The sequence below is a fragment of the Zootoca vivipara genome, chromosome 15 (assembly GCF_963506605.1).
Source record: "Zootoca vivipara chromosome 15, rZooViv1.1, whole genome shotgun sequence".
In the NCBI taxonomy this organism is placed as follows: Eukaryota; Metazoa; Chordata; class Lepidosauria; order Squamata; family Lacertidae; genus Zootoca; species Zootoca vivipara.
Window position 1 is genome coordinate 17,838,423 of NC_083290.1, and position 14,025 is coordinate 17,852,447.

Here is a 14,025-nt window from a genome sequence, read left to right on the forward strand (position 1 = left end):
ATCTGTTCTCAATGCCCATTTTCTTAGCAGACATATTGTTTAATGAGCATGGGACACAGAAAACCACAGAGGAAACATTTATCTGGTTATGTTATATATGCAAAGATAATTGCTGCAGGACTCCTCAGTATTGATTTTTTAGAATGTTGGCTAGAGGATGTGCAAAAATATTATTATTGAATACATGACTGATTTAACATGTTCACTTACTTCCAGAAAACATTTAACATGCCCAAAAATCCTTATTAAGTAACTGCACAAGCAGACCTAGGCTAAGTTCTTCCTGCTGCATTTGATAAGGAATACGTATCTGTTAAATTGCTTACCTCAAAGGACAGTTCATCTGCAGCCTGAGCAATGTATCTTTTAATAACATGGGCAGCCGCAATAGCAGGGACATTAATGGACGATTCCTCGTGGACTAGAAGGTGATTCCCCTTGTTATCAATCTGTAAGAAAATACACCATAGACTGTGAAGCAGCTGAGAACATGTGGCTTTGTGGACTGGTTCTGTCACTGTGTGCATGGAGGGAGGTGGGGTTCATGTTGGTTGACAGACACAACAGAGCTTGAAGAGTTTCTTGTAAAAAGAAGTACATTAGAGGCAATATAAGCACGGACCCAGGTGGCGCTGTGGTTAAACCACTGAGCCTAGGGCTTGCTGATCACAAGGTCGGCGGTTCGAATCCCTGTGACGGGGTGAGCTCCCGTTGCTTGGTCCCAGCTCCTGCCAACCTAGCAGTTCGAAAGCACGTCAAAATGCAAGTAGATAAATAGGAACCGCTACAGCGGGAAGGTAAACGGCATTTCCATGTGCTGCTCTGGTTTGCCAGAAGCGGCTTTGTCATGCTGGCCACATGACCTGGAAGCTATATGCCAGCTCCCTCGGCCAATAATGCAAGATGAGCGCGCAACCCCAGAGTCGGTCACGACTGGACCTAATGGTCAGGGGTCCCTTTACCTTTTTAAGCACGGACAGGTTTCTAAAGCACAGGTTTCCTTTTCACCTATTAAGCAGGAAATGGAATTGTGTGTCATTGTTTTATTGCAGCATATTACTGTATAACCAGGTCTCCACCACTAGGCTCTGCTAGTTCAACTTCCTGTTCATATTACTTATATTCATTCACCACACTGTAACAGCTAACACTGATATATCACAGTGGCATTTGGTGGAAACGTTCAAGGCACAACCAACATTTCAAATATGAATACTAGCTTGATGCCTGCATCTGTTTTCTAAAATGGGAGGAAAACCTGATACATTGTGATAATACCCTTGAATACTGAGACATCAGAATGGAAGTTAAATCACACCATTTTCTAAAGGATAGGCCTCCTCATCTAGCAATAAAAATATTGAACTTGTGCACCTTTTTCTTTTACCACAACATGTTTTAATAAACATCTGTATAACCCTTATTGACAATAAATGCAGTTTAATAACAGGACAGCAGGTTTTATGGTAGTATGGAAAGGCTGCTCCTAAGAACTTGTATTAATGGCGGGGGGGGGGGGCATTCCAGCCTTTCTACTGGTAGTTCTCTCTACTGCTCACATATTACAATCTTGGTATATGACCTATGTGTACATCCACCCCAGCCTGATACTGTAATAGCACAAGTGCTGTTGATTTAAAGGGTGTTATTATCTTGCTTATGAATTTGTTTCACTCTCATAACACAGTGAGGAATTTTAGGTGTACAACTAAAATGTACAAAATAAGAATGTGATAAAACGTGTTATCATACACGTACCAAGTAGGCATCATCAGCATGTTGGCGGTTGCAGCTCTTTGCTGAGTACACATTCAGTGCAAACAGAGGATTACAGTACTTCTATTTAGGGCCCAAAGTGATTTTTTGGGGGGTTTAAATTGTGAAATGTGCTAAAAAAACCGCTCGCTCAATCAGAAGTGAGGCCAGGAACCAAGGTTGAATTTGATTTCGTTTTGTGATATCATATAGTCAAATCTGACTGACTACACTGACTCATCAATAAGCCTATTCAGAGTGACAGCAGTGCTTCCACCCTCACTTTGATTTGGCTTTGAGATGCTGACATGTTGCCAAGTCTGACCACCTGTGGCACAATATGATCCATATTGCCCACATGATCCCTGATTATCTGGAAGAAGACCTCCCTCGTTTCTAAAGAAAAAAATGCATATTGTTCATATTAGGCAAAGAAACAGCTTTAAAGAGGCAACAACAGAGTTAAGTGGGGATAAGGGAGTTGTGAAACATCACCCCCAAAATCCTTTTTTGTCCTAGCATCATGGCCCTCAGGGCACTGCTAGGGAACAAACCTAAATAGCAAGCTAATCAATGTTTGCCATTTACAAGTTGCTGTACTTATTAAAATGAATAGAATAAAGGGAATTCTTAATTCTGTTCCTCAGGGCAATTCCAGGTTCTGCTTGAGACCAGGCTACCTAAGGGATTGCCTCACTCCTTTCATTCCTGTCAGGCAAGTGGGCTCTAAGATGAGGGACTGCTGAGAATACTGTATGACCCAGGGGCAGAATTAGTTTGTACTAGAAACTGTGCTTTTGGAGTTGCAGAAGCAGTCCTCTGGAATCAGGCCCCAGCCGAAATCAGGCAGATGCCTAACATCTTCATGTTTAGGCAGCTAATGAAAATGTTTTTGTTTAGAAAGGTTTTCCCTGAACAATGATACAGTCAGCTGTGGAATATTAGCTGTACAATGGTAAACAGGTTTCCCCCCCCCCATTATTTCTAGAGCTTGTCTCTTTTCAAATCTCTCGTGTTATCTTGTTATGAACTACTTCCATAGTCTCTCACAGTGAGGCAGTTTATAAATATGTAAAATAAATAATACCACCACACTAACAGGGAGTTCAAAAGATACAGAATGCATTCCACAGGCATTTACGGAACCCTCCTTTCCCTAGAGTTGTATGTTTACCTCCTGTATTACCCGAATCCTTTTTTAAAATAAAAAAAGTCAGTGTATCATGCTTCATATATTATAAAACAATTGGGGGGGGGCTTAATCCTTCTAGAATATCTGCTTCTTTGATTTTAATCTTACATGGCCCTCTGCAACTATACTAGAATAGAGGAAATTGCTATATGCAGCAATATCTAGCTTCAAAATACTTGTGCCCCATTTACAATTTGCAAGGTTGTAATACAAAGCATCTGACAAGCTAGCAAAAACTCAGGCACATTATGCAACACAATGTCATATACCCTACAGTACCTCCATCCAGGTGAGGGCAGGACCACAGTTTATCTTGTTTCCAGCAATGGATGAGAGTCGTGACAGGTAAGCCATCAGCATCTGGGTGACAAGCTGCAGAGAGTGAGGAAGGAACAGTATAATTCAGCTGATGCAGAGTATCCAAGTTTCAAACTTCAAGATGAGCCAGCCGAAGCCAACAATTTGCTGGAGAAAGCATAAAAATATTTTCCTGCCTACTAGGATTCTGTGAACCAGAGAACTAGAGACATAAATAATAATTGTATGCCTTATAACCTGAAAATGTTACCAGATGAGAGACTTCTTCTCACTAGATACCTTAAAACCTAGATACCTTCCATTTGCCATTTGCCATGAATTTCATCTGCCAAAAAGAGCAGAGTATATCTCTAGTCCAAGGCATGCTTTCCCCGTTGGCACATCAAGTATGGCTCAGTGGGGGTTCCTGCTGGGGATTATGTGGGTTGATTTGCTTTTTGTTTTATGTGCATACCTGAGAATTGCTGAGCAAACCATGAGGCTCCTGTTTTCTCATAACTCGAACACCCTTTAGGATAACTTAAGTAATTTGAACATATTTTTCTGAATTGTCAAAGGAGTAATAAAATACTATCTCTTAAATTGCCTTAAGAAAAAAGACTTTCTGATAGTAAGGGTTGTTCAACAGTGGAGTACACTCCCACAAGAGGTGGTGGACTTCCTTGGAGTTTTTAAGCAGAGGTTGGATCGTCATGTGTCATGGATGCATTGGTTGAGATTCCTGCATAGCAGGGAGTTGGACTAGATGACCCTCGGTGTTCCTATGATTCTATACTGAATTAAATATTCTGAAAATTATGCTAACAAAGCCATACAGTTGTGAAGTTGCACTTGGAGAGGCAACACTTTTTATTGCCCTTATACTTGGCATATCTTAAGAACATACATTTTTATTGAAAGAGATTGCGTACAGGGTTTATTTTTTTAAAAAAAACCTGACTTTCATAACAAATTTCAAAATAGTTTGTACATGATAAACCAGAACATCACGTATCTTTAAGAAAAAGTGAGGCTATTCCCCATGCCTAACAGTTATGTTTTCCTGTAAAAGATTACACCTTTTTCTGTTCATTTCTTATTGTAAATGTTTTAGAGAAATATCGAACATTGAAATTGAATTAAACTCTAATAGGCAGCACAACTCTCTCTTTCTGCTGAAAAAGCATGATTGTAGATTTTAATAATTTGCCTACCTCTTATCTGAACTCTTTCTTCTTGTTTGAAAGCAATGAACTGCTCTCATAGTTACAAGAGCTTCCCCATATAGTTTAAATAACAATAAATTTTCCATGTTAAAAGGCAATTAAGAATAATAATAGATAATAAAAAGGCACAATAAAAAGGCAACCTGCTCCTGCCTGCCGACAGCTTCCTTAACTAGTGACAACCATAATATTTTACCTCTGGGCTGTCCTTCAAAGCATCGGAGCGGGGTAGCTCCGAGAGCTGGGAGAAGCGCCGGTCATAAATACACAGGTGAAGATGCTTATCAAGCACTCTGAAATCTTCATAGCTGCGCTTCACAATCCAGCTCTTGCCCTGCGGAAGAAGGAACAGAGTACTCAGGTGTTGTCTTTGCTTCCAATTCCCTTTAGCAAGAAATGGCACTTCTAGAAGAAACTTAAGGCAAATGCCTCTGCCGTGCTATCAACTCTCCTAAGCAAATGAGTGTTTAAACCCAGGAGGTTTTCTTTTTCCTTTCAGCTTTTAGCCTATGCCCTAATACAAAATGAACTTGGTATGTTCCTAGTGTTACTTCACACATTTCTGAATTCACACACACAGAGACCACTGTTCCATCTGGCCCTATAATGCCAGTTCCAAACAATGGAATCTCCCCAAAGTTGCAGGTAGGCATCTGGGCCTTATCTCCAAGATAAGGTCTTTTAGAAGGTGCTCTGCTGCTGACTGTGCCATACTGTATTAAAAATTTATTTCAACCTCTTGAAAGCATATAAATCCAAATATATTCTGCAAAACACAAAAAGACTAAGGCTTTGATCTGGCATTTGGTTTCAGGAGAATGTGGAACCAAAATCAGGTAGAGCTTGAAAAGGATGAAATGAAATCATTATTGAAACTTGAATCAGAATCTACCAGTTTGCAAGCCTTTAAGAGCAAATGAAACATAAGTTATGACAGCAAATAGAATATTCCAATTATTATAGACATGAATGTTTTTTGTCAAATTTGCTGTTACTGAGGCTCATTTTTATGATCTTAAAGTCAGATATCAGAAAGCAATTTGATACATTGGTCCAGGACACAAATCAACATTCACATTTGAATATCAGCTCGAATCCCGCATCTGTTTTCAAACAGATACAGCACACTGTGATATCTTCTTTGACTATTGAGACATTGGAATGAAAGTTGGTGCTCAACCCCAATATCATCAAAGGAAGCAAAAAAATTGAAAAAAGACAATGCACTAAATATCATCCTTGAAGATTATGATCCTTGAAGATTATGGCACTAGAACCAGAGGAATTGTGCAAGTTTAGGACAGCATCCTGTAATTCAAATGTCAGCTTGATAACAGCATACATTTACAAGTGGTTCAAGTTTCCCTTGAAGATTACAGCGTCACAATGAAAGGTTAAACACTATGAATTTCAAGTTCTAGGCAGTTCAATTTCTACATCCTTGGGGGGGGGGCTGTAATAGGATATCTAAAACAAGACCTCTCAAACACTTCTTTTTCTACACCAATTACTCTTTATTCAAGTATTTATAGATAAGTATATGGTGTATAAAGGTAAAGGGCCCCTGACCATTAGGTCCAGTCGTGACCGACTCTGGGGTTGCAGCACTCATCTTGCGTTATTGGCCGAGGGAGCTAGCGTACAGCTTCTAGGTCATGTGGCCAGCATGACAAAGCCGCTTCTGGCGAACTAGAGCAGCACATGGAAACACCGTTTACCTTCCCGCTGTAGCGGTATTTATTTATCTACTTGCACTTTGACATGCTTTCAAACTGCTAGGTTGGCAGGAGCTGGGACCAAGCAACGGGAGCTCACCCCTTCGCAGGGATTCGAACCGCCAACCTTCTGATCAGATACATAAAATGCCAATAAACCATTCATTCAACCAGAGAGCACACAAAAACTTTCCAAAAGGTATTGGTTGTGTAACATTAAGACTCAAACAACACAACAGCACACAACAGTAGTAAAACAGTTGTGTGTGCATGGCTGAAATCAGGTTGCTTTTCTCCCCACAACTCAGTCTCACTAAGTACTTCTTGCAAGCTATATCCATTTATTAGATAATTATCTGACCACTGTGCTTGCCCAGGGAAATTATTTTAGAAAGCTGAAGAGGAACAAGAGCATATAAACAAGTAACACAAGAATAATAAAGAGTTTTCAGCATTCAGCTGCAATGTTCTACTGTTTTCCTTGATTAAATCTGTATCTGAATGGCAGGCTGAAAAATATACAGCCTAAGTCTCATGCCATTTGAAAAGGGATTTGCTTCTTCTCTCAACACTTTATTAGATTCCCATCTCTCTTTACAGCTTGTAATTTAACCAATTCACTCTCCGTCACATCCCATGTAAAATATATGGTAAGAGCAAAAGGTCACAGAAAGGAAGGAGAAATAAGAGGAGACTCTGGGACTAGCGATGATTTCTAAATGTTAGAAAATTGAGTGCAATAACCTAGCATAAATCTGTAGAAGGCAGCAATATTTTAGCACCCCTAACACTAAATGGTGATATTTAACAACCAACCAATGAAAAGTATGAAGCAAATGAATATGCAGCTCTTTGAAGATAACTATTGAACTAGCTAACAACATAAATTAATGCTCTTAGCCTATCTCCATGAATGCATTATGTGCCAAATGTGTCACTTACTGGTATAATAGCACCTTTCACCTAGATATCCTACAATTACTCATAACAACTTTACTTGACTACTGGCATGACTCAGTTTCAGGGTGGCAAACAGGCCAACTCAAGGTCACTGAAAAATGATGCAGTAGCAGAGCTGCAATTGGCCTGATGGATATGCAGATGTCACATTCCTGCCTAGTAGGTACACTGCACTGTGCATGTGTGGCCCTAAATTCTTGAGAGGTTGGCATTAAGCAGTAAATATTTCACCTTCCTTGTACAGTAAGTGAATAACTGTTTTTGTGGTGACATGGCCTGACTCAGGTGAATTTACTGCAGAAAGTGCAGGAATGGATTCTGTTCAGAGATTCCCAGTCCATGAAGGAATCTTCCAGCAAAATATGAGGCAGAGACCTTGCTAAGCACATATTTGAAGACCTTAGATGTATTTGGTTCTATAGCAACAAGATATTCTGTGCAAAGAGAATTTGCAACCAAAACCCCACCAATGTTGTGGCTGATCCCTTTTTTGGAAGCTACCTCCAACTATTATTATTATTATTATTATTATTATTATTATTATTATTATTATTATTATTATTTACTACAAACATCCTAGCCAAACAAGTTGTAAATATGCAGAAGCAATTTTGACCACTGCAAAACATTCCCAGCCACAAATCTGATCTCATACCTGTTTAACATACATCCTGTATGCATGCCTAGATTTCCTTCAACCACTGAATACCATGTGCCTACTCTAGGTGTAATCACCTAATTTAATAATGGAACTGTAAAGTAAATCAGTGTCTAAAGTCACTAGTCTAACCATGTGCACCAAATCAAAATCTGCTGCAGCCAAACTTATTTACCTAAATGCCTGCCAGAAAAGGTACAATCAGTTTAATGTGCATGATGAAAAGAACAAAATTCAATAAAGCTAAGCAATGGGCTTTCACAGGCTTGTGGAAGTCTTATCAATTCAATGTACTACAATATTTTAAAATGTTTTCTCTATTCTTTCTAGCACCACAAAGCCTTCTATTTATTACCAAATTATTAAAATATGTTTTGTTCATCCCTGGAACTAGGCTTCTGCAGGTTTGTCGCTGATAGACTATTTAGGCTCTTATGTTAAAAATGGCATATTTCTGCATTCAGCAGCTCAAGCCAGAATTATTTTATTTACGGTAGCTTCAAATGAGTTTATTTTTGCCAGTTTTTAGTGAAGAGCAAACATCCCAGCAGACATGCAGCCACTCCAAGTCCCAAGAACATTCCCATTAAGCTGCTACACAGCTATTCAGTCAGCTATGCTCCTGTCTACTCTGTTAGCTGCATGCCAGTAAGAGGCGAGTCCCTATTATTCTAGAAACTAACACAGCTTCTGTGAGACAATTTGGACAGATGAGTTCACACCCATGAAGTGGGCAAAAACAAGAAAAATAGTAATTGCACTAATTCTGTTTCCTCTTTAAAATTCATTTTCTTTACACACATGGATTACGGTTTCCAAAACAGTTTCCAGTTTTAGAAAAACAGCTATTTAAGTAGCTAACACAATGCTTATTTTCCATTGTGAGTAATCATTTCAGTAACTCCACAGCAAGGACGACTCTGAAAGGAATCTATAGTTCTAAGAGAGCCCCGTGGAGGATAAGACCCCATGGTCATAGTTGATAGCTCAGTGAAGATGTCAACCCAGCAAGCAGCAGCTGTGAAAAATGTGAATTTCATATTAGTTTACATCTGGCCGTTAGGTCCAGTCACGGACGACTCTCGGGTTGCGGCATTCATCTCGCTTTATTGGCCGAGGGAGCCGGCGTACAGCTTCCAGGTCATGTGGCCAGCATGACTAAGCCACTTCTGGCAAACCAGAGCAGTGCACGGAAACGCCGTTAATCTACTTGCACTTTGATGTGCTTTCAAACTGCTAGGTTGGCAGGAGCAGGGACCGAACAACAGGAGCTCACCCCATCGCGGGGATGCTGCAACCCCAATTGGAATACCAAGTACAGTTCTGGTTGCCTTACCCTGCAAGGGCATTGTGATACTAGCCATTCTATTTTCAGTCCCTTTCTTCAATTGCATTTTTCACTGCAGCTATACACAGGCCCAGCCATAAACCATGGCTTTACATGTATGAGCTAATTGCACCCATTTGCTCTAGGCTTGTAAGCAGAAGAAAAAACCATGGTCCTTTGCTTAGCATTTAGTTTAAAACAGAGATTCATGACTCTTTTTTTTGCTCAAAAAAAAAAGGAAAAGGAAAAGAAACCAGGAGAGAATGTGATTAACTTGTACTAAATTGAGACTTTAGTGCAGCATAAAAACACCTAATTAGGTCACTTAAATAACAAGGTGCTTTAGAGTGTTCAAAGCACTTCATGGACAGGGTTATCCACATTGCAGAGGACAGCCGTAGCTTGTTTAAGGCCGCCTACACAGTTCATAGCAGAGGTAGCTCTACAGCTCTGCTGTAGCCACTATGTTAACATTTGGCTCTAGCTGAGGAGCCAATGTATTTTCAAGCTGTGGCCGAATGCAGCCTTGCTCCATAAAGGAGGCCTACATGGAGAATCAGAAATCCTGCCAAGCTAAGTTATTCACTGCAGCCCTAATTGATAGTTTGTCCTTTTAGATTTCAACAGAGATTTCCAATTTCCCTTCATATTTAAATGGAATACATTTGGATATAAGCTAATTGGTTTAATTCAAACTTCTCTCTAGACACACAGTGAACTGGAATTAACTGCTATCCATCTGAACCTATGATTCTACATTCAACTGCACCATTGCTTCTTTCTCTAATGCCCTTCAAAGTCCGATGGTGTCTTCATTTCTAATACTGTACTTTAACTTCATTTTACTGATGGGTGTGATGATAATGACAAGCAACAAACAGGTTGCCATCTTCAAGTCACTAATGAATGCACTGCAAGGTAATATACATCTTAAGAATGTCTCCATCCAAGTAAGGTTGAGACTAGTAGATCAGCCAAAGGTGATAAAACAAAATGATACAAGAGCTATTTGACATGAGTTAGTACTTGCATTTTGATATACCAGCATATATGGAAGTAAGAATTAATCGAATTCTGTTTCAGAAAGCCTTTCAGAACAAACTAAGGAGAAAGTGTGCATGACACCACACATTCTTGTAAGATATTGAAATGTATGTCCTTTCTAAATAAATAAATGGAATAAATATCAAAAAATCAAACGTGGAGAGAATCATTCTTTGTAGACATATCTTCCTGAAGCCATTTTAAAATAAAATTTTCCTTCTTCTGAAAACAAGAGGGATATTATAGTAGCATATTAAAAATGTGCTACAAAATGTCAAGATGATCTCCTGCATTACAGTCAAGTGCCATATCTACTTATAATAACACATTGTTTATTGGGCAACAGTGGTCATGGGAGGTGGGACCATTACCCCCTTTCCCCTTCCCACCCCCTTTCCCTTTCATGTCATGTCTTTTATATTGTGAGCCTGTGGGCAAGTCTTGATTTAATTTATTGTACGTAAACTGCTCTAGAAGCCTTTTCAGCTGAAATCAGGGTACAAACGCTCTGTGTGTGCATGTGTGTGGCCAAGCTAAAGCCACCATATATTTAAATTAAACGTAATAGTCACAATGCAATTGGATGGTGTTTGGCTTTAGACTGATGCACTTTGATACAGTGTAAAAACTTTTTAACACACAATGGCTGAATCCAGATAAGTGTGCTAAATTTCACTGCAGTCAAACCAACCTACTCGGGAGCCAACCCAATCTTGCCATGTTTCTGCCTTTTGCACTGCTGTCCATTCCATGGAATGCAGTATGTTTCCCAGCAATACTCAGGTATTTGAAAATAAAAAATGGATTTTTCATGTTAACAACTGCCTCCACCCCCAATACGATGACTCCTTAGAATAGATGTTGGCAGAAATGGATAAACTATGATATGCTGGCTCAAAAGTTCATTGCCATTTTGATACATTTGTGTTATAAATAAAATTGCAGCTTTTTAAAAATATATATATATATACTACTTTTGGGGGATTAATAATACAGTGGTACCTCTACTTACGAATAACTCTACTTACGAATGTTTCTTCTTACGAACGGAGCTCCGTCCGCCATCTTGGATGCAGTTTAGATAGGATTTTTTCTACTTACGAATTTTTAGATAGGGTTGCTTCGACTTACGAATTTTTTCTCCCAATGCATTCCTATGGGATTCGACTTGCGAATTTTTTCGACTTACGAATGTGTGTTTGGAATGCATTAAATTTGTAAGTAGAGGTACCACTGTATTGAGTTGCCAGCAGAACCCAGAATGTTTGTGTCAAGTTTCACTTGACATGGAGCACTGCATGTGTCAAATAATATATATCCTCATTGCTACAACATTATTGGACTGCTATATTAATACAAAATGAGAAACAGCTCTTCTCAAGTGAACACATCTTTTTTCCAAAAAATATATATCCTGAAAGTCATATTGCTTGAATTAGCACTTCATGTTAAACCACAGTTTATTGTCAAAATGGAAATTGCTCCTGTTTCACTCCATCTCTAGCACAAGTTTAGTATTATGTCTAAACTGAGGACAGTTATTTATCTGTTCTGTTCAAACAAAAATTGTTAAGTCAAGAACATTGACTGAATGTCATGGTTTGCTTGGAACATAGCACCAAACTAAGGATTATGGCTTGCTGTTTCTGTTTGCACTAAGGTAGGAGTGATACGGGAGCCATCTGCATGTTTATGGTAAACCATAAACTAATAAGCAAATGCTGCCATTATCAGAAGAAACTGGGTATGCTTGGTGTAAAAATGTCAAGCTACAGACTTCCCTAAAGGAACATTGCATAAGTGTTCACAAAGCTAAGTGAAGAAAGGTGAAATAATAATGGCAAAATAAAAAAAATTCCTTCAGTAGCACCTTAAAGACCAACTAAGTTTTTATTTTGGTATGAGCTTTCGTGTGCATGCACACAAAAGCTCATACCAAAATAAAAACTTAGTTGGTCTTTAAGGTGCTACTGAAGGAATTTTTTTTATTTTACTTCGATCCAGACCAACACGGCTACCTACCTGTAACCAGAACTAATAATGGCAACATAGCCTAACACATAATTCAGAGCTCTAAAGACAAAACCAAGGAGATTAAATATAATGGTAGAGTCTAACCTGGACTTCTCTAAGCTAAAGAGGAGTTTAACATATGTCAGGCATAGGCAAACTCGGCCCTCCAGATGTTTTGGGACTACAACTCCCATCATCCCTAGCTAACAGGACCAGTGGTCAGGGTTGATGGGAATTGCAGTCCCAAAGCATCTGGAGGGCCTGGCATATGTAGTGACTGCAAAAAAGTATGAATTACATGAAAGAGAAAGTGCTGGTGACGCTTTGTCCACATCTACACCCACACCCCACAGTTTCATCTATGAGGAAATGGGAGAAGATATGGAGAAAGTATATTTAGGGCAACTGTAGTATAATTTGCTAGCCAATTAACTACTGGAAGAATTTACCTTCAGGTGATTGGATTCCCAAATTCACTTAGCAGAAATGGCCTTTCCATTGATCTTTGGCCACTTACACACGGGCACGGGCGCGCGCACACACACACACACACACCCCACACACCATTATCTATAGTTCCACCCCAATTCAGTCTACCAAAGCAGAATTCAGATATATTTGTCCACCAGGGACTGTATCTGGGAAGAGATCAGAAATAGGTTAATGGTTTATATGCTCCTATTCCTCTCGCCAATGGAGGAAAGAAGCAACTGAAAAGGGAGTCCTCACACTGATTTGACCATGGGATTTGGCCTCTGACCAGTAACCATCAGGTGGGATGGGGGTGGAGTGAGGAGATGCAGAAATTAGTGGGGGTTGGAGGTTGGGGAGGAGACACTGATAAGCTCCCCAGCACTCTCACTTGACTCAAGCAACTCCTCAATTACCTGTAAAACAATATTTAACACCAAGGAAAAACCATGTCATAAAAACTTATTATGCACAACACCACCTCCTCCTTCCAAAATAAACATTTCCAGACTGTAACATGTTTAATGGGATTCTGCCAAGTCAGGCAGAGTTTGAGCTGGCCACATTAAAGTAGCAGTGCTTGAAAGTTTTTTGTCTGATTATCTGCTGCAGATTGAGTTGACAAAGTAAAGTACTTTCAACAGGCTACTCAGTGAAGGGAATGTAACAGATTTTCCAGTCCAGGAGTTCTAAACAGCAGTGCTGGGATGACTCATTTCTTTTGCTTTCCACAATGCTACTTTCATTTGCAGCAAAATGCTCCTAAACATCTAAAACTACTGAAAAGTATACAGATTTGGGCCAAGCTAACAAGCTAGCTTCTGGATGCAATCGAAACTATTACACCATTCCAACGGCTTATTTCATCTTAGAACGCTTCAAAAACTACTGCAGCAAGCCCATTTATAGTGATTATCCCATATTAATTTCCTTTCATAGCTGTTCCACCTTTTTTGACCTGATGTTGATGACTGCTTCAAAAGCAATTGGCTAGGCATATTTACACAGGCCATCAGACTTTGTAGCAGAGAGTTCAGAACACAGGAAATATGTGTTGTGCTAGACACTGCATGTATTTTAATTGTATATATTGTACTTCATTGTATTACAGTTTGAATTCCATAGATAGAACTCATATTATAATACAATAAAATTAATATAGAAAATAAAAGATGAAAATTAAATGAGGAAGCACTGCAGACCACTAATGGAGTACTCATAATCTGTGGACCACATTTTGGGAACCCCTGCACTAAAGCATCCACAAAAATTGGCTGTATGCATTGCCCAGGCTGCTCTAGTCCTCTGATGGCCCCATGGGTCTTAACGTGGTACCAAGCACAAGCCAAATAATCCAGACATTTCTC

The 14,025-nt window shown here is 39.4% G+C and overlaps 1 protein-coding gene across 5 annotated transcripts in view; it reads right to left on the reverse strand.

Moving 5' to 3' along the window:
* The window catches only part of ARHGAP32 (Rho GTPase activating protein 32), a 217,028-nt gene that overhangs the window by 71,579 nt on the left and 131,424 nt on the right, over positions 1–14,025 (reverse strand). For all 5 annotated transcript variants that reach the window (XM_060268467.1, XM_035139369.2, XM_035139370.2 and 2 more), the window contains 3 exons: positions 4,667–4,804; positions 3,227–3,319; positions 327–449 (listed from right to left, as the gene is read on the reverse strand). In XM_060268467.1, coding sequence (XP_060124450.1) covers positions 327–449; positions 3,227–3,319; positions 4,667–4,804 — 354 coding nt within the window. The remainder of the gene's footprint in view (positions 1–326; positions 450–3,226; positions 3,320–4,666; positions 4,805–14,025) is intronic.